Source organism: Oncorhynchus masou, unplaced genomic scaffold (genome assembly GCF_036934945.1).
Source record: "Oncorhynchus masou masou isolate Uvic2021 unplaced genomic scaffold, UVic_Omas_1.1 unplaced_scaffold_1707, whole genome shotgun sequence".
NCBI lineage: Eukaryota > Metazoa > Chordata > Actinopteri > Salmoniformes > Salmonidae > Oncorhynchus > Oncorhynchus masou.
This window is the reverse complement of record NW_027007231.1, coordinates 77554-100037: the sequence shown is the minus strand read 5'-3', so window position 1 is coordinate 100037 and position 22484 is coordinate 77554. Positions and strand designations below refer to the sequence as shown.

At 45.5% G+C, this 22484-nt stretch overlaps 1 protein-coding gene across 1 annotated transcript in view; it reads right to left on the bottom strand.

Moving 5' to 3' along the window:
- Positions 1-22484, bottom strand: part of LOC135532059 (putative pre-mRNA-splicing factor ATP-dependent RNA helicase DHX32) — a 65058-nt gene that overhangs the window by 8029 nt on the left and 34545 nt on the right. Inside the window, exon 9 of the mRNA XM_064959707.1 lies at positions 19-210. Within this exon, the coding sequence (XP_064815779.1) occupies positions 19-210 (192 nt within the window). The remainder of the gene's footprint in view (positions 1-18; positions 211-22484) is intronic.

Below are 22484 nucleotides of genomic sequence, written 5' to 3'. Positions count from 1 at the left end.
GGAGTGTAAACTACATACCTGATAGCATAGCTGCGATGGTCACCACCTCGTTCACACAATCAAACTCACAGGACGCCAGCAGAGCCTTGGCCATCTGAGCGTCCAATGGCAACTCAGAGATTAAGATCCCGATCTCTGATAGGTTCCCATCGTCGTCCAATGCCGCGAGGTAATCCAGCTCTTCTAGCGACTGCATCAGACCCTCTGGATCTGGATAGGAAGTAGACAACTTAGATCATAGATCATAAAATACAAGATCTGGATAGGAAGTAGACAACTTAGATCATAGATCATAAAATACAAGATCTGGATAGGAAGTAGATAACTTAGATCATAGATAATAAAATACAAGATCTGGATAGGAAGTAGACAACATAGATCATAGATAATAAAATACAAGATCTGGATAGGAAGTCGACAACTTAGATCATAGATAATAAAATACAAGATCTGGATAGGAAGTAGACAACTTAGATCATAGATAATAAAATACAAGATCTGGATAGGAAGTAGACAACTTAGATCATAGATAATAAAATACAAGATCTGGATAGGGAAGTAGACAACTTAGGTCATAGATAATAAAATACCAGATCTGGATAGGAAGTAGACAACTTAGATAATAGATAATAAAATACAAGATCTGGATAGGAAGTCGACAACTTAGATCATAGATAATAAAATACAAGATCTGGATAGGAAGTCGACAACTTAGATCATAGATAATAAAATACAAGATCTGGATAGGAAGTCGACAACTTAGATCATAGATAATAAAATATAAGATCTGGATAGGAAGAAGACAACTTAGATCATAGATCATAAAATACAAGATCTGGATAGGAAGTAGACAACTTAGATCATAGATAATAAAATACAAGATCTGGATAGGAAGTAGACAACTTAGATCATAGATAATAAAATACAAGATCTGGATAGGAAGTCGACAACTTAGATCATAGATAATAAAATACAAGATCTGGATAGGAAGTAGACAACTTAGATCATAGATCATAAAATACAAGATCTGAATAGGAAGTCGACAACTTAGATCATAGATAATAAAATACAAGATCTGGATAGGAAGTCGACAACTTAGATCATAGATAATAAAATACAAGATCTGGATAGGAAGTCGACAACTTAGATCATAGATAATAAAATACAAGATCTGGATAGGAAGTCGACAACTTAGATCATAGATAATAAAATACAAGATCTGGATAGGGAAGTAGACAACTTAGATCATAGATAATAAAATACAAGATCTGGATAGGAAGTCGACAACTTAGATCATAGATAATAAAATACAAGATCTGGATAGGAAGTCGACAACTTAGATCATAGATAATAAAATACAAGATCTGGATAGGAAGTCGACAACTTAGATCATAGATAATAAAATACAAGATCTGGATAGGAAGTCGACAACTTAGATCATAGATAATAAAATACAAGATCTGGATAGGGAAGTAGACAACTTAGATCATAGATAATAAAATACAAGATCTGGATAGGAAGAAGACAACTTAGATCATAGATCATAAAATACAAGATCTGGATAGGAAGTAGACAACTTAGATCATAGATAATAAAATACAAGATCTGGATAGGAAGTAGACAACTTAGATCATAGATAATAAAATACAAGATCTGGATAGGAAGTCGACAACTTAGATCATAGATAATAAAATACAAGATCTGGATAGGAAGTAGACAACTTAGATCATAGATCATAAAATACAAGATCTGAATAGGAAGTCGACAACTTAGATCATAGATAATAAAATACAAGATCTGGATAGGAAGTCGACAACTTAGATCATAGATAATAAAATACAAGATCTGGATAGGAAGTCGACAACTTAGATCATAGATAATAAAATACAAGATCTGGATAGGAAGTCGACAACTTAGATCATAGATAATAAAATACAAGATCTGGATAGGGAAGTAGACAACTTAGATCATAGATAATAAAATACAAGATCTGGATAGGAAGTCGACAACTTAGATCATAGATAATAAAATACAAGATCTGGATAGGAAGTCGACAACTTAGATCATAGATAATAAAATACAAGATCTGGATAGGAAGTCGACAACTTAGATCATAGATAATAAAATACAAGATCTGGATAGGAAGTCGACAACTTAGATCATAGATAATAAAATACAAGATCTGGATAGGGAAGTAGACAACTTAGATCATAGATAATAAAATACAAGATCTGGATAGGAAGAAGACAACTTAGATCATAGATCATAAAATACAAGATCTGGATAGGAAGTAGACAACTTAGATCATAGATAATAAAATACAAGATCTGGATAGGAAGTAGACAACTTAGATCATAGATAATAAAATACAAGATCTGGATAGGAAGTCGACAACTTAGATCATAGATAATAAAATACAAGATCTGGATAGGAAGTAGACAACTTAGATCATAGATCATAAAATACAAGATCTGGATAGGAAGTCGACAACTTAGATCATAGATAATAAAATACAAGATCTGGATAGGAAGTCGACAACTTAGATCATAGATAATAAAATACAAGATCTGGATAGGAAGTAGACAACTTAGATCATAGATCATAAAATACAAGATCTGGAAAGGAAGTAGACAACTTAGATCATAGATAATAAAATACAAGATCTGGATAGGAAGTCGACAACTTAGATCATAGATAATAAAATACAAGATCTGGATAGGAAGTCGACAACTTAGATCATATATAATAAAATACAAGATCTGGATAGGGAAGTAGACAACTTAGATCATAGATAATAAAATACAAGATCTGGATAGGGAAGTAGATAATCCTTTCCATTATAGATAATAATAAGAAGAAGAGATATTAGACAGAGAAAACACCTGTTTAACAAAATGACTTGTCAGTTGATGCTTTTGATTATGATCATATAGTATCTGCTCATCTCAAGAGATCGAGGGCCTTACTTAAACTTTAACACGTCAAAAGACATTAGACTACAGAATCAGTATAAAACTCTTCCTGAACAGAGCCCGAGCTCCAAAATCGTTGATCCAGGAATTCTGCCCTAGTGTGTTCCAGTAGAATGGAGGACAGTAACTTCTACTTCCTCCTCATTGGGGCGTAGCCTAGTGTGTTCCAGTAGAATGGAGGACAGTAACTTCTACTTCCTCCTCATTGTGGTGTAGCCTAGTGTGTTCCAGTAGAATGGAGGACAGTAACTTCTACTTCCTCATTGTGGCGTAGCCTAGTGTGTTCCAGTAGAATGGAGGACAGTAACTTCTACTTCCTCCTCATTGTGGCGTAGCCTAGTGTGTTCCAGTAGAATGGAGGACAGTAACTTCTACTTCCTCCTCATTGTGGCGTAGCCTAGTGTGTTCCAGTAGAATGGAGGACAGTAACTTCTACTTCCTCCTCATTGTGGCGTAGCCTAGTGTGTTCCAGTAGAATGGAGGACAGTAACTTCTACTTCCTCCTCATTGGGGCGTAGCCTAGTGTGTTCCAGTAGAATGGAGGACAGTAACTTCTACTTCCTCCTCATTGGGGCGTATCCTAGTGTGTTCCAGTAGAATGGAGGACAGTAACTTCTACTTCCTCCTCATTGTGGCGTAGCCTAGTGTGTTCCAGTAGAATGGAGGACAGTAACTTCTACTTCCTCCTCATTGTGGCGTAGCCTAGTGTGTTCCAGTAGAATGGAGGACAGTAACTTCTACTTCCTCCTCATTGTGGCGTAGCCTAGTGTGTTCCAGTAGAATGGAGGACAGTAACTTCTACTTCCTCCTCATTGTGGCGTAGCCTAGTGTGTTCAGTAGAATGGAGGACAGTAACTTCTACTTCCTCCTCATTGGGGCGTAGCCTAGTGTGTTCCAGTAGAATGGAGGACAGTAACTTCTACTTCCTCCTCATTGGGGCGTAGCCTAGTGTGTTCCAGTAGAATGGAGGACAGTAACTTCTACTTCCTCCTCATTGTGGTGTAGCCTAGTGTGTTCCAGTAGAATGGAGGACAGTAACTTCTACTTCCTCATTGTGGCGTAGCCTAGTGTGTTCCAGTAGAATGGAGGACAGTAACTTCTACTTCCTCCACATTGTGGCGTAGCCTAGTGTGTTCCAGTAGAATGGAGGACAGTAACTTCTACTTCCTAATCATTGTGGCGTAGCCTAGTGTGTTCCAGTAGAATGGAGGACAGTAACTTCTACTTCCTCCTCATTGTGGCGTAGCCTAGTGTGTTCCAGTAGAATGGAGGACAGTAACTTCTACTTCCTCCTCATTGTGGCGTAGCCTAGTGTGTTCCAGTAGAATGGAGGACAGTAACTTCTACTTCCTCCTCATTGGGGCGTATCCTAGTGTGTTCCAGTAGAATGGAGGACAGTAACTTCTACTTCCTCCTCATTGTGGCGTAGCCTAGTGTGTTCCAGTAGAATGGAGGACAGTAACTTCTACTTCCTCCTCATTGTGGCGTAGCCTAGTGTGTTCCAGTAGAATGGAGGACAGTAACTTCTACTTCCTCCTCATTGGGGCGTAGCCTAGTGTGTTCCAGTAGAATGGAGGACAGTAACTTCTACTTCCTCCTCATTGTGGCGTAGCCTAGTGTGTTCCAGTAGAATGGAGGACAGTAACTTCTACTTCCTCCTCATTGTGGCGTAGCCTAGTGTGTTCCAGTAGAATGGAGGACAGTAACTTCTACTTCCTCCTCATTGTGGCGTAGCCTAGTGTGTTCCAGTAGAATGGAGGACAGTAACTTCTACTTCCTCCTCATTGTGGCGTAGCCTAGTGTGTTCCAGTAGAATGGAGGACAGTAACTTCTACTTCCTCCTCATTGTGGCGTAGCCTAGTGTGTTCAGTAGAATGGAGGACAGTAACTTCTACTTCCTCCTCATTGTGGCGTAGCCTGGTGTGTTCCAGTAGAATGGAGGACAGTAACTTCTACTTCCTCCTCATTGTGGCGTAGCCTAGTGTGTTCCAGTAGAATGGAGGACAGTAACTTCTACTTCCTCCTCATTGTGGCGTAGCCTAGTGTGTTCCAGTAGAATGGAGGACAGTAACTTCTACTTCCTCCTCATTGTGGCGTAGCCTAGTGTGTTCCAGTAGAATGGAGGACAGTAACTTCTACTTCCTCCTCTACTTGTGGCGTAGCCTAGTGTGTTCCAGTAGAATGGAGGACAGTAACTTCTACTTCCTCCTCGTTGTGGCGTAGCCTAGTGTGTTCCAGTAGAATGGAGGACAGTAACTTCTACTTCCTCCTCATTGTGGCGTAGCCTAGTGTGTTCCAGTAGAATGGAGGACAGTAACTTCTACTTCCTCCTCATTGTGGCGTAGCCTAGTGTGTTCCAGTAGAATGGAGGACAGTAACTTCTACTTCCTCCTCATTGTGGCGTAGCCTAGTGTGTTCCAGTAGAATGGAGGACAGTAACTTCTACTTCCTCCTCATTGTGGCGTAGCCTAGTGTGTTCCAGTAGAATGGAGGACAGTAACTTCTACTTCCTCCTCATTGGGCGTAGCCTAGTGTGTTCCAGTAGAATGGAGGACAGTAACTTCTACTTCCTCCTCATTGTGGCGTAGCCTAGTGTGTTCCAGTAGAATGGAGGACAGTAACTTCTACTTCCTCCTCATTGGGCGTAGCCTAGTGTGTTCCAGTAGAATGGAGGACAGTAACTTCTACTTCCTCCTCATTGTGGCGTAGCCTAGTGTGTTCCAGTAGAATGGAGGACAGTAACTTCTACTTCCTCCTCATTGTGGAATGGAGGACGTAGCCCTAGTGTGTTCCAGTAGAATGGAGGACAGTAACTTCTACTTCCTCCTCATTGTGGCGTAGCCTAGTGTGTTCCAGTAGAATGGAGGACAGTAACTTCTACTTCCTCCTCATTGTGGCGTAGCCTAGTGTGTTCCAGTAGAATGGAGGACAGTAACTTCTACTTCCTCCTCATTGTGGCGTAGCCTAGTGTGTTCCAGTAGAATGGAGGACAGTAACTTCTACTTCCTCCTCATTGTGGCGTAGCCTAGTGTGTTCCAGTAGAATGGAGGACAGTAACTTCTACTTCCTCCTCATTGTGGCGTAGCCTAGTGTGTTCCAGTAGAATGGAGGACAGTAACTTCTACTTCCTCCTCATTGTGGCGTAGCCTAGTGTGTTCCAGTAGAATGGAGGACAGTAACTTCTACTTCCTCCTCATTGTGGCGTAGCCTAGTGTGTTCCAGTAGAATGGAGGACAGTAACTTCTACTTCCTCCTCATTGTGGCGTAGCCTAGTGTGTTCCAGTAGAATGGAGGACAGTAACTTCTACTTCCTCCTCATTGTGGCGTAGCCTTGTGTTCCAGTAGAATGGAGGACAGTAACTTCTACTTCCTCCTCATTGTGGGCGTAGCCTAGTGTGTTCCAGTAGAATGGAGGACAGTAACTTCTACTTCCTCCTCATTGTGGCGTAGCCTAGTGTGTTCCAGTAGAATGGAGGACAGTAACTTCTACTTCCTCCTCATTGTGGCGTAGCCTTCTACTTCCTCCTCATTGTGCTGTTCCAGTAGAATGGAGGACAGTAACTTCTACTTCCTCCTCATTGTGGCGTAGCCTAGTGTGTTCCAGTAGAATGGAGGACAGTAACTTCTACTTCCTCCTCATTGTGGCGTAGCCTAGTGTGTTCCAGTAGAATGGAGGACAGTAACTTCTACTTCCTCCTCATTGTGGCGTAGCCTAGTGTGTTCCAGTAGAATGGAGGACAGTAACTTCTACTTCCTCCTCGTTGTGGCGTAGCCTAGTGTGTTCCAGTAGAATGGAGGACAGTAACTTCTACTTCCTCCTCGTTGTGGCGTAGCCTAGTGTGTTCCAGTAGAATGGAGGACAGTAACTTCTACTTCCTCCTCATTGTGGCGTAGCCTAGTGTGTTCCAGTAGAATGGAGGACAGTAACTTCTACTTCCTCCTCATTGTGGCGTAGCCTAGTGTGTTCCAGTAGAATGGAGGACAGTAACTTCTACTTCCTCCTCATTGTGGCGTAGCCTAGTGTGTTCCAGTAGAATGGAGGACAGTAACTTCTACTTCCTCCTCATTGTGGCGTAGCCTAGTGTGTTCCAGTAGAATGGAGGACAGTAACTTCTACTTCCTCCTCATTGGGCGTAGCCTAGTGTGTTCCAGTAGAATGGAGGACAGTAACTTCTACTTCCTCCTCATTGTGGCGTAGCCTAGTGTGTTCCAGTAGAATGGAGGACAGTAACTTCTACTTCCTCCTCATTGTGGCGTAGCCTAGTGTGTTCCAGTAGAATGGAGGACAGTAACTTCTACTTCCTCCTCATTGTGGCGTAGCCTAGTGTGTTCCAGTAGAATGGAGGACAGTAACTTCTACTTCCTCCTCATTGTGGCGTAGCCTAGTGTGTTCCAGTAGAATGGAGGACAGTAACTTCTACTTCCTCCTCATTGTGGCGTAGCCTAGTGTGTTCCAGTAGAATGGAGGACAGTAACTTCTACTTCCTCCTCATTGTGGCGTAGCCTAGTGTGTTCCAGTAGAATGGAGGACAGTAACTTCTACTTCCTCCTCATTGTGGCGTAGCCTAGTGTGTTCCAGTAGAATGGAGGACAGTAACTTCTACTTCCTCCTCATTGTGGCGTAGCCTAGTGTGTTCCAGTAGAATGGAGGACAGTAACTTCTACTTCCTCCTCATTGTGGCGTAGCCTACTTCCTCCTCATTGTGTGTTCCAGTAGAATGGAGGACAGTAACTTCTACCTCCTCCTCATTGTGGCGTAGCCTAGTGTGTTCCAGTAGAATGGAGGACAGTAACTTCTACTTCCTCCTCATTGTGGCGTAGCCTAGTGTGTTCCAGTAGAATGGAGGACAGTAACTTCTACTTCCTCCTCATTGTGGCGTAGCCTAGTGTGTTCCAGTAGAATGGAGGACAGTAACTTCTACTTCCTCCTCATTGTGGCGTAGCCTAGTGTGTTCCAGTAGAATGGAGGACAGTAACTTCTACTTCCTCCTCATTGTGGCGTAGCCTAGTGTGTTCCAGTAGAATGGAGGACAGTAACTTCTACTTCCTCCTCATTGTGGCGTAGCCTAGTGTGTTCCAGTAGAATGGAGGACAGTAACTTCTACTTCCTCCTCATTGTGGCGTAGCCTAGTGTGTTCCAGTAGAATGGAGGACAGTAACTTCTACTTCCTCCTCATTGTGGCGTAGCCTAGTGTGTTCCAGTAGAATGGAGGACAGTAACTTCTACTTCCTCCTCATTGTGGCGTAGCCTAGTGTGTTCCAGTAGAATGGAGGACAGTAACTTCTACTTCCTCCTCATTGTGGCGTAGCCTAGTGTGTTCCAGTAGAATGGAGGACAGTAACTTCTACTTCCTCCTCATTGTGGCGTAGCCTAGTGTGTTCCAGTAGAATGGAGGACAGTAACTTCTACTTCCTCCTCATTGTGGCGTAGCCTAGTGTGTTCCAGTAGAATGGAGGACAGTAACTTCTACTTCCTCCTCATTGTGGCGTAGCCTAGTGTGTTCCAGTAGAATGGAGGACAGTAACTTCTACTTCCTCCTCATTGTGGCGTAGCCTAGTGTGTTCCAGTAGAATGGAGGACAGTAACTTCTACTTCCTCCTCATTGTGGCGTAGCCTAGTGTGTTCCAGTAGAATGGAGGACAGTAACTTCTACTTCCTCCTCATTGTGGCGTAGCCTAGTGTGTTCCAGTAGAATGGAGGACAGTAACTTCTACTTCCTCCTCATTGTGGCGTAGCCTAGTGTGTTCCAGTAGAATGGAGGACAGTAACTTCTACCTCCTCCTCATTGTGGCGTAGCCTAGTGTGTTCCAGTAGAATGGAGGACAGTAACTTCTACTTCCTCCTCATTGTGGCGTAGCCTAGTGTGTTCCAGTAGAATGGAGGACAGTAACTTCTACTTCCTCCTCATTGTGGCGTAGCCTAGTGTGTTCCAGTAGAATGGAGGACAGTAACTTCTACTTCCTCCTCATTGTGGCGTAGCCTAGTGTGTTCCAGTAGAATGGAGGACAGTAACTTCCTCATTTGTGGCGTACTTGTGTTCCTCCTCATTGTGGCGTAGCCTAGTGTGTTCCAGTAGAATGGAGGACAGTAACTTCTACTTCCTCCTCATTGTGGCGTAGCCTAGTGTGTTCCAGTAGAATGGAGGACAGTAACTTCTACTTCCTCCTCATTGTGGCGTAGCCTAGTGTGTTCCAGTAGAATGGAGGACAGTAACTTCTACTTCCTCCTCATTGTGGCGTAGCCTAGTGTGTTCCAGTAGAATGGAGGACAGTAACTTCTACTTCCTCCTCATTGTGGCGTAGCCTAGTGTGTTCCAGTAGAATGGAGGACAGTAACTTCTACTTCCTCCTCATTGTGGCGTAGCCTAGTGTGTTCCAGTAGAATGGAGGACAGTAACTTCTACTTCCTCCTCATTGTGGCGTAGCCTAGTGTGTTCCAGTAGAATGGAGGACAGTAACTTCTACTTCCTCCTCATTGTGGCGTAGCCTAGTGTGTTCCAGTAGAATGGAGGACAGTAACTTCTACTTCCTCCTCATTGTGGCGTAGCCTAGTGTGTTCCAGTAGAATGGAGGACAGTAACTTCTACTTCCTCCTCATTGTGGCGTAGCCTAGTGTGTTCCAGTAGAATGGAGGACAGTAATTTCTACTTCCTCCTCATTGTGGCGTAGCCTAGTGTGTTCCAGTAGAATGGAGGACAGTAACTTCTACTTCCTCCTCATTGTGGCGTAGCCTAGTGTGTTCCAGTAGAATGGAGGACAGTAACTTCTACTTCCTCCTCATTGTGGCGTAGCCTAGTGTGTTCCAGTAGAATGGAGGACAGTAACTTCTACTTCCTCCTCATTGTGGCGTAGCCTAGTGTGTTCCAGTAGAATGGAGGACAGTAACTTCTACTTCCTCCTCATTGTGGCGTAGCCTAGTGTGTTCCAGTAGAATGGAGGACAGTAACTTCTACTTCCTCCTCATTGTCATTGTAGAATGGAGGACGTAGCCGTAGTGTGTGTTCCAGTAGAATGGAGGACAGTAACTTCTACTTCCTCCTCATTGTGGCGTAGCCTAGTGTGTTCCAGTAGAATGGAGGACAGTAACTTCTACTTCCTCCTCATTGTGGCGTAGCCTAGTGTGTTCCAGTAGAATGGAGGACAGTAACTTCTACTTCCTCCTCATTGTGGCGTAGCCTAGTGTGTTCCAGTAGAATGGAGGACAGTAACTTCTACTTCCTCCTCATTGTGGCGTAGCCTAGTGTGTTCCAGTAGAATGGAGGACAGTAACTTCTACTTCCTCCTCATTGTGGCGTAGCCTAGTGTAACTTCCAGTAGAATGGAGGACAGTAACTTCTACTTCCTCCTCATTGTGGCGTAGCCTAGTGTGTTCCAGTAGAATGGAGGACAGTAACTTCTACTTCCTCCTCATTGTGGCGTAGCCTAGTGTGTTCCAGTAGAATGGAGGACAGTAACTTCTACTTCCTCCTCATTGTGGCGTAGCCTAGTGTGTTCCAGTAGAATGGAGGACAGTAACTTCTACTTCCTCCTCATTGTGGCGTAGCCTAGTGTGTTCCAGTAGAATGGAGGACAGTAACTTCTACTTCCTCCTCATTGTGGCGTAGCCTAGTGTGTTCCAGTAGAATGGAGGACAGTAACTTCTACTTCCTCCTCATTGTGGCGTAGCCTAGTGTGTTCCAGTAGAATGGAGGACAGTAACTTCTACTTCCTCCTCATTGTGGCGTAGCCTAGTGTGTTCCAGTAGAATGGAGGACAGTAACTTCTACCTCCTCCTCATTGTTCCAGTAGAATGGAGGACGTAGCCTAGTGTGTTCCAGTAGAATGGAGGACAGTAACTTCTACTTCCTCCTCATTGTGGCGTAGCCTAGTGTGTTCCAGTAGAATGGAGGACAGTAACTTCTACTTCCTCCTCATTGTGGCGTAGCCTAGTGTGTTCCAGTAGAATGGAGGACAGTAACTTCTACTTCCTCCTCATTGTGGCGTAGCCTAGTGTGTTCCAGTAGAATGGAGGACAGTAACTTCTACTTCCTCCTCATTGTGGCGTAGCCTAGTGTGTTCAGTAGAATGGAGGACAGTAACTTCTACTTCCTCCTCATTGTGGCGTAGCCTAGTGTGTTCCAGTAGAATGGAGGACAGTAACTTCTACTTCCTCCTCATTGTGGCGTAGTAGAATGGAGGACCTAGTGTAGTTCCAGTAGAATGGAGGACAGTAACTTCTACTTCCTCCTCATTGTGGCGTAGCCTAGTGTGTTCCAGTAGAATGGAGGACAGTAACTTCTACTTCCTCCTCATTGTGGCGTAGCCTAGTGTGTTCCAGTAGAATGGAGGACAGTAACTTCTACTTCCTCCTCATTGTGGCGTAGCCTAGTGTGTTCCAGTAGAATGGAGGACAGTAACTTCTACTTCCTCCTCATTGTGGCGTAGCCTAGTGTGTTCCAGTAGAATGGAGGACAGTAACTTCTACTTCCTCCTCATTGTGGCGTAGCCTAGTGTGTTCCAGTAGAATGGAGGACAGTAACTTCTACTTCCTCCTCATTGTGGCGTAGCCTAGTGTGTTCCAGTAGAATGGAGGACAGTAACTTCTACTTCCTCCTCCTCATTGTGGCGTAGCCTAGTGTGTTCCAGTAGAATGGAGGACAGTAACTTCTACTTCCTCCTCATTGTGGCGTAGCCTAGTGTGTTCCAGTAGAATGGAGGACAGTAACTTCTACTTCCTCCTCATTGTGGCGTAGCCTGGTGTGTTCCAGTAGAATGGAGGACAGTAACTTCTACCTCCTCCTCATTGTGGCGTAGCCTAGTGTGTTCCAGTAGAATGGAGGACAGTAACTTCTACCTCCTCCTCATTGTGGCGTAGCCTAGTGTGTTCCAGTAGAATGGAGGACAGTAACTTCTACTTCCTCCTCATTGTGGCGTAGCCTAGTGTGTTCCAGTAGAATGGAGGACAGTAACTTCTACTTCCTCCTCATTGTGGCGTAGCCTAGTGTGTTCCAGTAGAATGGAGGACAGTAACTTCTACTTCCTCCTCATTGTGGCGTAGCCTAGTGTGTTCCAGTAGAATGGAGGACAGTAACTTCGACTTCCTCCTCATTGTGGCGTAGCCTAGTGTGTTCCAGTAGAATGGAGGACAGTAACTTCTACTTCCTCCTCATTGTGGCGTAGCCTAGTGTGTTCCAGTAGAATGGAGGACAGTAACTTCTACTTCCTCCTCATTGTGGCGTAGCCTAGTGTGTTCCAGTAGAATGGAGGACAGTAACTTCTACTTCCTCCTCATTGTGGCGTAGCCTAGTGTGTTCCAGTAGAATGGAGGACAGTAACTTCTACTTCCTCCTCATTGTGGCGTAGCCTAGTGTGTTCCAGTAGAATGGAGGACAGTAACTTCTACTTCCTCCTCATTGTGGCGTAGCCTAGTGTGTTCCAGTAGAATGGAGGACAGTAACTTCTACTTCCTCCTCATTGTGGCGTAGCCTAGTGTGTTCCAGTAGAATGGAGGACAGTAACTTCTACTTCCTCCTCATTGTGGCCAGTAGAATGGAGGACAGTAACTTCTACTTCCTCCTCATTGTGTAGCCTAGTGTGTTCCAGTAGAATGGAGGACAGTAACTTCTACTTCCTCCTCATTGTGGCGTAGCCTAGTGTGTTCCAGTAGAATGGAGGACAGTAACTTCTACTTCCTCCTCATTGTGGAGGACAGTAACTTCTACTTCCTCCTCATTGTGGCGTAGCCTAGTGTGTTCCAGTAGAATGGAGGACAGTAACTTCTACTTCCTCCTCATTGTGGCGTAGCCTAGTGTGTTCCAGTAGAATGGAGGACAGTAACTTCTACTTCCTCCTCATTGTGGCGTAGCCTAGTGTGTTCCAGTAGAATGGAGGACAGTAACTTCTACTTCCTCCTCATTGTGGCGTAGCCTAGTGTGTTCCAGTAGAATGGAGGACAGTAACTTCTACCTCCTCCTCATTGTGGCGTAGCCTAGTGTGTTCCAGTAGAATGGAGGACAGTAACTTCTACTTCCTCCTCATTGTGGCGTAGCCTAGTGTGTTCCAGTAGAATGGAGGACAGTAACTTCTACTTCCTCCTCATTGTGGCGTAGCCTAGTGTGTTCCAGTAGAATGGAGGACAGTAACTTCTACTTCCTCCTCATTGTGGCGTAGCCTAGTGTGTTCAGTAGAATGGAGGACAGTAACTTCTACTTCCTCCTCATTGTGGCGTAGCCTAGTGTGTTCAGTAGAATGGAGGACAGTAACTTCTACTTCCTCCTCATTGTGGCGTAGCCTAGTGTGTTCCAGTAGAATGGAGGACAGTAACTTCTACTTCCTCCTCATTGTGGCGTAGCCTAGTGTGTTCCAGTAGAATGGAGGACAGTAACTTCTACTTCCTCCTCATTGTGGCGTAGCCTAGTGTGTTCCAGTAGAATGGAGGACAGTAACTTCTACTTCCTCCTCATTGTGGCGTAGCCTAGTGTGTTCCAGTAGAATGGAGGACAGTAACTTCTACTTCCTCCTCATTGTGGCGTAGCCTAGTGTGTTCCAGTAGAATGGAGGACAGTAACTTCTACTTCCTCCTCATTGTGGCGTAGCCTAGTGTCCAGTAGAATGGAGGACAGTAACTTCTACCTCCTCCTCATTGTGGCGTAGCCTAGTGTGTTCCAGTAGAATGGAGGACAGTAACTTCTACTTCCTCCTCATTGTGGCGTAGCCTAGTGTGTTCCAGTAGAATGGAGGACAGTAACTTCTACTTCCTCCTCATTGTGGCGTAGCCTAGTGTGTTCCAGTAGAATGGAGGACAGTAACTTCTACTTCCTCCTCATTGTGGCGTAGCCTAGTGTGTTCCAGTAGAATGGAGGACAGTAACTTCTACTTCCTCCTCATTGTGGCGTAGCCTAGTGTGTTCCAGTAGAATGGAGGACAGTAACTTCTACTTCCTCCTCATTGTGGCGTAGCCTAGTGTGTTCCAGTAGAATGGAGGACAGTAACTTCTACTTCCTCCTCATTGTGGCGTAGCCTAGTGTGTTCCAGTAGAATGGAGGACAGTAACTTCTACTTCCTCCTCATTGTGGCGTAGCCTAGTGTGTTCCAGTAGAATGGAGGACAGTAACTTCTACTTCCTCCTCATTGTGGCGTAGCCTAGTGTGTTCAGTAGAATGGAGGACAGTAACTTCTACTTCCTCCTCATTGTGGCGTAGCTCAGTAGAATGTGACAGTAACTTCTACTTCCTCCTCATTGTGGCGTAGCCTAGTGTGTTCCAGTAGAATGGAGGACAGTAACTTCTACTTCCTCCTCATTGTGGCGTAGCCTAGTGTGTTCCAGTAGAATGGAGGACAGTAACTTCTACTTCCTCCTCATTGTGGCGTAGCCTAGTGTGTTCAGTAGAATGGAGGACAGTAACTTCTACTTCCTCCTCATTGTGGCGTAGCCTAGTGTGTTCCAGTAGAATGGAGGACAGTAACTTCTACTTCCTCCTCATTGTGGCGTAGCCTAGTGTGTTCCAGTAGAATGGAGGACAGTAACTTCTACTTCCTCCTCATTGTGGCGTAGCCTGGTGTGTTCCAGTAGAATGGAGGACAGTAACTTCTACCTCCTCCTCATTGTGGCGTAGCCTAGTGTGTTCCAGTAGAATGGAGGACAGTAACTTCTACCTCCTCCTCATTGTGGCGTAGCCTAGTGTGTTCCAGTAGAATGGAGGACAGTAACTTCTACTTCCTCCTCATTGTGGCGTAGCCTAGTGTGTTCCAGTAGAATGGAGGACAGTAACTTCTACTTCCTCCTCATTGTGGCGTAGCCTAGTGTGTTCCAGTAGAATGGAGGACAGTAACTTCTACTTCCTCCTCATTGTGGCGTAGCCTAGTGTGTTCCAGTAGAATGGAGGACAGTAACTTCTACTTCCTCCTCATTGTGGCGTAGCCTAGTGTGTTCCAGTAGAATGGAGGACAGTAACTTCTACTTCCTCCTCATTGTGGCGTAGCCTAGTGTGTTCCAGTAGAATGGAGGACAGTAACTTCTACTTCCTCCTCGTTGTGGCGTAGCCTAGTGTGTTCCAGTAGAATGGAGGACAGTAACTTCTACTTCCTCCTCATTGTGGCGTAGCCTAGTGTGTTCCAGTAGAATGGAGGACAGTAACTTCTACTTCCTCCTCATTGTGGCGTAGCCTAGTGTGTTCCAGTAGAATGGAGGACAGTAACTTCTACTTCCTCCTCATTGTGGCGTAGCCTAGTGTGTTCCAGTAGAATGGAGGACAGTAACTTCTACTTCCTCCTCATTGTGGCGTAGCCTAGTGTGTTCCAGTAGAATGGAGGACAGTAACTTCTACTTCCTCCTCATTGTGGCGTAGCCTAGTGTGTTCCAGTAGAATGGAGGACAGTAACTTCTACTTCCTCCTCATTGTGGCGTAGCCTAGTGTGTTCCAGTAGAATGGAGGACAGTAACTTCTACTTCCTCCTCATTGTGGCGTAGCCTAGTGTGTTCCAGTAGAATGGAGGACAGTAACTTCTACTTCCTCCTCATTGTGGCGTAGCCTAGTGTGTTCCAGTAGAATGGAGGACAGTAACTTCTACTTCTCCTCCTCATGTGTTCCAGTAGAATGGAGGACGTAGCCTAGTGTAGTGTGTTCCAGTAGAATGGAGGACAGTAACTTCTACCTCCTCCTCATTGTGGCGTAGCCTAGTGTGTTCCAGTAGAATGGAGGACAGTAACTTCTACTTCCTCCTCATTGTGGCGTAGCCTAGTGTGTTCCAGTAGAATGGAGGACAGTAACTTCTACTTCCTCCTCATTGTGGCGTAGCCTAGTGTGTTCCAGTAGAATGGAGGACAGTAACTTCTACTTCCTCCTCATTGTGGCGTAGCCTAGTGTGTTCCAGTAGAATGGAGGACAGTAACTTCTACTTCCTCCTCATTGTGGCGTAGCCTAGTGTGTTCCAGTAGAATGGAGGACAGTAACTTCTACTTCCTCCTCATTGTGGCGTAGCCAGTAGAATGGAGTGTGTTCCAGTAGAATGGAGGACAGTAACTTCTACTTCCTCCTCATTGTGGCGTAGCCTAGTGTGTTCCAGTAGAATGGAGGACAGTAACTTCTACTTCCTCCTCATTGTGGCGTAGCCTAGTGTGTTCCAGTAGAATGGAGGACAGTAACTTCTACTTCCTCCTCATTGTGGCGTAGCCTAGTGTGTTCCAGTAGAATGGAGGACAGTAACTTCTACTTCCTCCTCATTGTGGCGTAGCCTAGTGTGTTCCAGTAGAATGGAGGACAGTAACTTCTACTTCCTCCTCATTGTGGCGTAGCCTAGTGTGTTCCAGTAGAATGGAGGACAGTAACTTCTACTTCCTCCTCATTGTGGCGTAGCCTAGTGTGTTCAGTAGAATGGAGGACAGTAACTTCTACTTCCTCCTCATTGTGGCGTAGCCTAGTGTGTTCCAGTAGAATGGAGGACAGTAACTTCTACTTCCTCCTCATTGTGGCGTAGCCTAGTGTGTTCCAGTAGAATGGAGGACAGTAACTTCTACTTCCTCCTCATTGTGGCGTAGCCTAGTGTGTTCCAGTAGAATGGAGGACAGTAACTTCTACTTCCTCCTCATTGTGGCGTAGCCTAGTGTGTTCCAGTAGAATGGAGGACAGTAACTTCTACTTCCTCCTCATTGTGGCGTAGCCTAGTGTGTTCCAGTAGAATGGAGGACAGTAACTTCTACTTCCTCCTCATTGTGGCGTAGCCTAGTGTGTTCCAGTAGAATGGAGGACAGTAACTTCTACTTCCTCCTCACTGGGGCGTAGCCTAGTGTGTTCCAGTAGAATGGAGGACAGTAACTTCTACTTCCTCCTCATTGTGTGTTCCAGTAGTGGAGCCTTCTACTTCCTCCTCATTGTGTGTTCCAGTAGAATGGAGGACAGTAACTTCTACTTCCTCCTCATTGTGGCGTAGCCTAGTGTGTTCCAGTAGAATGGAGGACAGTAACTTCTACTTCCTCCTCATTGTGGCGTAGCCTAGTGTGTTCCAGTAGAATGGAGGACAGTAACTTCTACTTCCTCCTCATTGGGGCGTAGCCTAGTGTGTTCCAGTAGAATGGAGGACAGTAACTTCTACTTCCTCCTCATTGTGGCGTAGCCTAGTGTGTTCCAGTAGAATGGAGGACAGTAACTTCTACTTCCTCCTCATTGTGGCGTAGCCTAGTGTGTTCCAGTAGAATGGAGGACAGTAACTTCTACTTCCTCCTCATTGTGGCGTAGCCTAGTGTGTTCCAGTAGAATGGAGGACAGTAACTTCTACTTCCTCCTCATTGTGGCGTAGCCTAGTGTGTTTCTACTTCCTCCTCAGTAGAATGGAGGACAGTAACTTCTACTTCCTCCTCATTGTGGCGTAGCCTAGTGTGTTCCAGTAGAATGGAGGACAGTAACTTCTACTTCCTCCTCATTGTGGCGTAGCCTAGTGTGTTCCAGTAGAATGGAGGACAGTAACTTCTACTTCCTCCCATTGTGGCGTAGCCTAGTGTGTTCCAGTAGAATGGAGGACAGTAACTTCTACTTCCTCCTCATTGTGGCGTAGCCTAGTGTGTTCCAGTAGAATGGAGGACAGTAACTTCTACTTCCTCCTCATTGTGGCGTAGCCTAGTGTGTTCCAGTAGAATGGAGGACAGTAACTTCTACTTCCTCCTCATTGTGGCGTAGCCTAGTGTGTTCCAGTAGAATGGAGGACAGTAACTTCTACTTCCTCCTCACTGGGGCGTAGCCTAGTGTGTTCCAGTAGAATGGAGGACAGTAACTTCTACTTCCTCCTCATTGGAGCGTAGCCTAGTGTGTTCCAGTAGAATGGAGGACAGTAACTTCTACTTCCTCCTCATTGGGGCGTAGCCTAGTGTGTTCCAGTAGAATGGAGGACAGTAACTTCTACTTCCTCCTCATTGGGGCGTAGCCTAGTGTGTTCCAGTAGAATGGAGGACAGTAACTTCTACTTCCTCCTCATTGTGGCGTAGCCTAGTGTGTTCCAGTAGAATGGAGGACAGTAACTTCTACTTCCTCCTCATTGTGGCGTAGCCTAGTGTGTTCCAGTAGAATGGAGGACAGTAACTTCTACTTCCTCCTCATTGTGGCGTAGCCTAGTGTGTTCCAGTAGAATGGAGGACAGTAACTTCTACTTCCTCCTCATTGTGGCGTAGCCTAGTGTGTTCCAGTAGAATGGAGGACAGTAATTTCTACTTCCTCCTCATTGTGGCGTAGCCTAGTGTGTTCCAGTAGAATGGAGGACAGTAACTTCTACTTCCTCCTCATTGTGGCGTAGCCTAGTGTGTTCCAGTAGAATGGAGGACAGTAACTTCTACTTCCTCCTCATTGTGGCGTAGCCTAGTGTGTTCCAGTAGAATGGAGGACAGTAACTTCTACTTCCTCCTCAGTAGTGTGTTCCAGTAGAATGGAGGACAGTAACTTCTACCTCCTCCTCATTGTGGCGTAGCCTAGTGTGTTCCAGTAGAATGGAGGACAGTAACTTCTACTTCCTCCTCATTGTGGCGTAGCCTAGTGTGTTCCAGTAGAATGGAGGACAGTAACTTCTACTTCCTCCTCATTGTGGCGTAGCCTAGTGTGTTCCAGTAGAATGGAGGACAGTAACTTCTACTTCCTCCTCATTGTGGCGTAGCCTAGTGTGTTCCAGTAGAATGGAGGACAGTAACTTCTACTTCCTCCTCATTGTGGCGTAGCCTAGTGTGTTCCAGTAGAATGGAGGACAGTAACTTCGACTTCCTCCTCATTGTGGCGTAGCCTAGTGTGTTCCAGTAGAATGGAGGACAGTAACTTCTACTTCCTCCTCATTGTGGCGTAGCCTAGTGTGTTCCAGTAGAATGGAGGACAGTAACTTCTACTTCCTCCCCATTGTGGCGTAGCCTAGTGTGTTCCAGTAGAATGGAGGACAGTAACTTCTACTTCCTCCTCATTGTTCCAGTAGAATGGAGGACGTAGCCTAGTGTGTTCCAGTAGAATGGAGGACAGTAACTTCTACTTCCTCCTCATTGTGGCGTAGCCTAGTGTGTTCCAGTAGAATGGAGGACAGTAACTTCTACTTCCTCCTCATTGTGGCGTAGCCTAGTGTGTTCCAGTAGAATGGAGGACAGTAACTTCTACTTCCTCCTCATTGTGGCGTAGCCTAGTGTGTTCCAGTAGAATGGAGGACAGTAACTTCTACTTCCTCCTCATTGGAGCGTAGCCTAGTGTGTTCCAGTAGAATGGAGGACAGTAACTTCTACTTCCTCCTCATTGGGGCGTAGCCTAGTGTGTTCCAGTAGAATGGAGGACAGTAACTTCTACTTCCTCCTCATTGGGCGTAGCCTAGTGTGTTCCAGTAGAATGGAGGACAGTAACTTCTACTTCCTCCTCATTGGGCGTAGCCTAGTGTGTTCCAGTAGAATGGAGGACAGTAACTTCTACTTCCTCCTCATTGTGGCGTAGCCTAGTGTGTTCCAGTAGAATGGAGGACAGTAACTTCTACTTCCTCCTCATTGTGGCGTAGCCTAGTGTGTTCCAGTAGAATGGAGGACAGTAACTTCTACTTCCTCCTCATTGTGGCGTAGCCTAGTGTGTTCCAGTAGAATGGAGGACAGTAACTTCTACTTCCTCCTCATTGTGGCGTAGCCTAGTGTGTTCCAGTAGAATGGAGGACAGTAACTTCTACTTCCTCCTCATTGTGGCGTAGCCTAGTGTGTTCCAGTAGAATGGAGGACAGTAACTTCTACTTCCTCCTCATTGTGGCGTAGCCTAGTGTGTTCCAGTAGAATGGAGGACAGTAACTTCTACTTCCTCCTCATTGTGGCGTAGCCTAGTGTGTTCCAGTAGAATGGAGGACAGTAACTTCTACTTCCTCCTCATTGTGGCGTAGCCTAGTGTGTTCCAGTAGAATGGAGGACAGTAACTTCTACTTCCTCCTCATTGTGGCGTAGCCTAGTGTGTTCCAGTAGAATGGAGGACAGTAACTTCTACTTCCTCCTCATTGTGGCGTAGCCTAGTGTGTTCCAGTAGAATGGAGGACAGTAACTTCTACTTCCTCCTCATTGGGCGTAGCCTAGTGTGTTCCAGTAGAATGGAGGACAGTAACTTCTACTTCCTCCTCATTGGGCGTAGCCTAGTGTGTTCCAGTAGAATGGAGGACAGTAACTTCTACTTCCTCCTCATTGGGCGTAGCCTAGTGTGTTCCAGTAGAATGGAGGACAGTAACTTCTACTTCCTCCTCATTGTGGCGTAGCCTAGTGTGTTCCAGTAGAATGGAGGACAGTAACTTCTACTTCCTCCTCATTGTGGCGTAGCCTAGTGTGTTCCAGTAGAATGGAGGACAGTAACTTCTACTTCCTCCTCATTGTGGCGTAGCCTAGTGTGTTCCAGTAGAATGGAGGACAGTAACTTCTACTTCCTCCTCATTGGGGCGTAGCCTAGTGTGTTCCAGTAGAATGGAGGACAGTAACTTCTACTTCCTCCTCATTGTGGCGTAGCCTAGTGTGTTCCAGTAGAATGGAGTAGAATGGAGGTGTGTTCAGTAAATGGAGGACAGTAACTACTTCCTCCTCATTGTGGCGTAGCCTAGTGTGTTCAGTAGAATGGAGGACAGTAACTTCTACTTCCTCCTCATTGTGGCGTAGCCTAGTGTGTTCAGTAGAATGGAGGACAGTAACTTCTACTTCCTCCTCATTGTGGCGTAGCCTAGTGTGTTCCAGTAGAATGGAGGACAGTAACTTCTACTTCCTCCTCATTGTGGCGTAGCCTAGTGTGTTCCAGTAGAATGGAGGACAGTAACTTCTACTTCCTCCTCATTGTGGCGTAGCCTAGTGTGTTCCAGTAGAATGGAGGACAGTAACTTCTACTTCCTCCTCATTGTGGCGTAGCCTAGTGTGTTCCAGTAGAATGGAGGACAGTAACTTCTACTTCCTCCTCATTGTGGCGTAGCCTAGTGTGTTCCAGTAGAATGGAGGACAGTAACTTCTACTTCCTCCTCATTGTGGCGTAGCCTAGTGTGTTCCAGTAGAATGGAGGACAGTAACTTCTACTTCCTCCTCATTGTGGCGTAGCCTAGTGTGTTCCAGTAGAATGGAGGACAGTAACTTCTACTTCCTCCTCATTGTGGCGTAGCCTAGTGTGTTCCAGTAGAATGGAGGACAGTAACTTCTACTTCCTCCTCATTGTGGCGTAGCCTAGTGTGTTCCAGTAGAATGGAGGACAGTAACTTCTACTTCCTCCTCATTGTGGCGTAGCCTAGTGTGTTCCAGTAGAATGGAGGACAGTAACTTCTACTTCCTCCTCATTGTGGCGTAGCCTAGTGTGTTCAGTAGAATGGAGGACAGTAACTTCTACTTCCTCCTCATTGTGGCGTATGGAGGACCTAGTGTGTTCCAGTAGAATGGAGGACAGTAACTTCTACTTCCTCCTCATTGTGGCGTAGCCTAGTGTGTTCCAGTAGAATGGAGGACAGTAACTTCTACTTCCTCCTCATTGTGGCGTAGCCTAGTGTGTTCCAGTAGAATGGAGGACAGTAACTTCTACTTCCTCCTCATTGTGGCGTAGCCTAGTGTGTTCCAGTAGAATGGAGGACAGTAACTTCTACTTCCTCCTCATTGTGGCGTAGCCTAGTGTGTTCCAGTAGAATGGAGGACAGTAACTTCTACTTCCTCCTCATTGTGGCGTAGCCTAGTGTGTTCCAGTAGAATGGAGGACAGTAACTTCTACTTCCTCCTCATTGTGGCGTAGCCTAGTGTGTTCCAGTAGAATGGAGGACAGTAACTTCTACTTCCTCCTCATTGTGGCGTAGCCTAGTGTGTTCCAGTAGAATGGAGGACAGTAACTTCTACTTCCTCCTCATTGTGGCGTAGCCTAGTGTGTTCCAGTAGAATGGAGGACAGTAACTTCTACTTCCTCCTCATTGTGGCGTAGCCTAGTGTGTTCCAGTAGAATGGAGGACAGTAACTTCTACTTCCTCCTCATTGTGGCGTAGCCTAGTGTGTTCCAGTAGAATGGAGGACAGTAACTTCTACTTCCTCCTCATTGTGGCGTAGCCTAGTGTGTTCCAGTAGAATGGAGGACAGTAACTTCTACTTCCTCCTCATTGTGGCGTAGCCTAGTGTGTTCCAGTAGAATGGAGGACAGTAACTTCTACTTCCTCCTCATTGTGGCGTAGCCTAGTGTGTTCCAGTAGAATGGAGGACAGTAACTTCTACTTCCTCCTCATTGTGGCGTAGCCTAGTGTGTTCCAGTAGAATGGAGGACAGTAACTTCTACTTCCTCCTCATTGTGGCGTAGCCTAGTGTGTTCCAGTAGAATGGAGGACAGTAACTTCTACTTCCTCCTCATTGTGGCGTAGCCTAGTGTGTTCCAGTAGAATGGAGGACAGTAACTTCTACTTCTCCTCATTGTGGCGTAGCCTAGTGTGTTCCAGTAGAATGGAGGACAGTAACTTCCTCCTCATTGTGGCGTAGCCTAGTGTGTTCCAGTAGAATGGAGGACAGTAACTTCTACTTCCTCCTCATTGTGGCGTAGCCTAGTGTGTTCCAGTAGAATG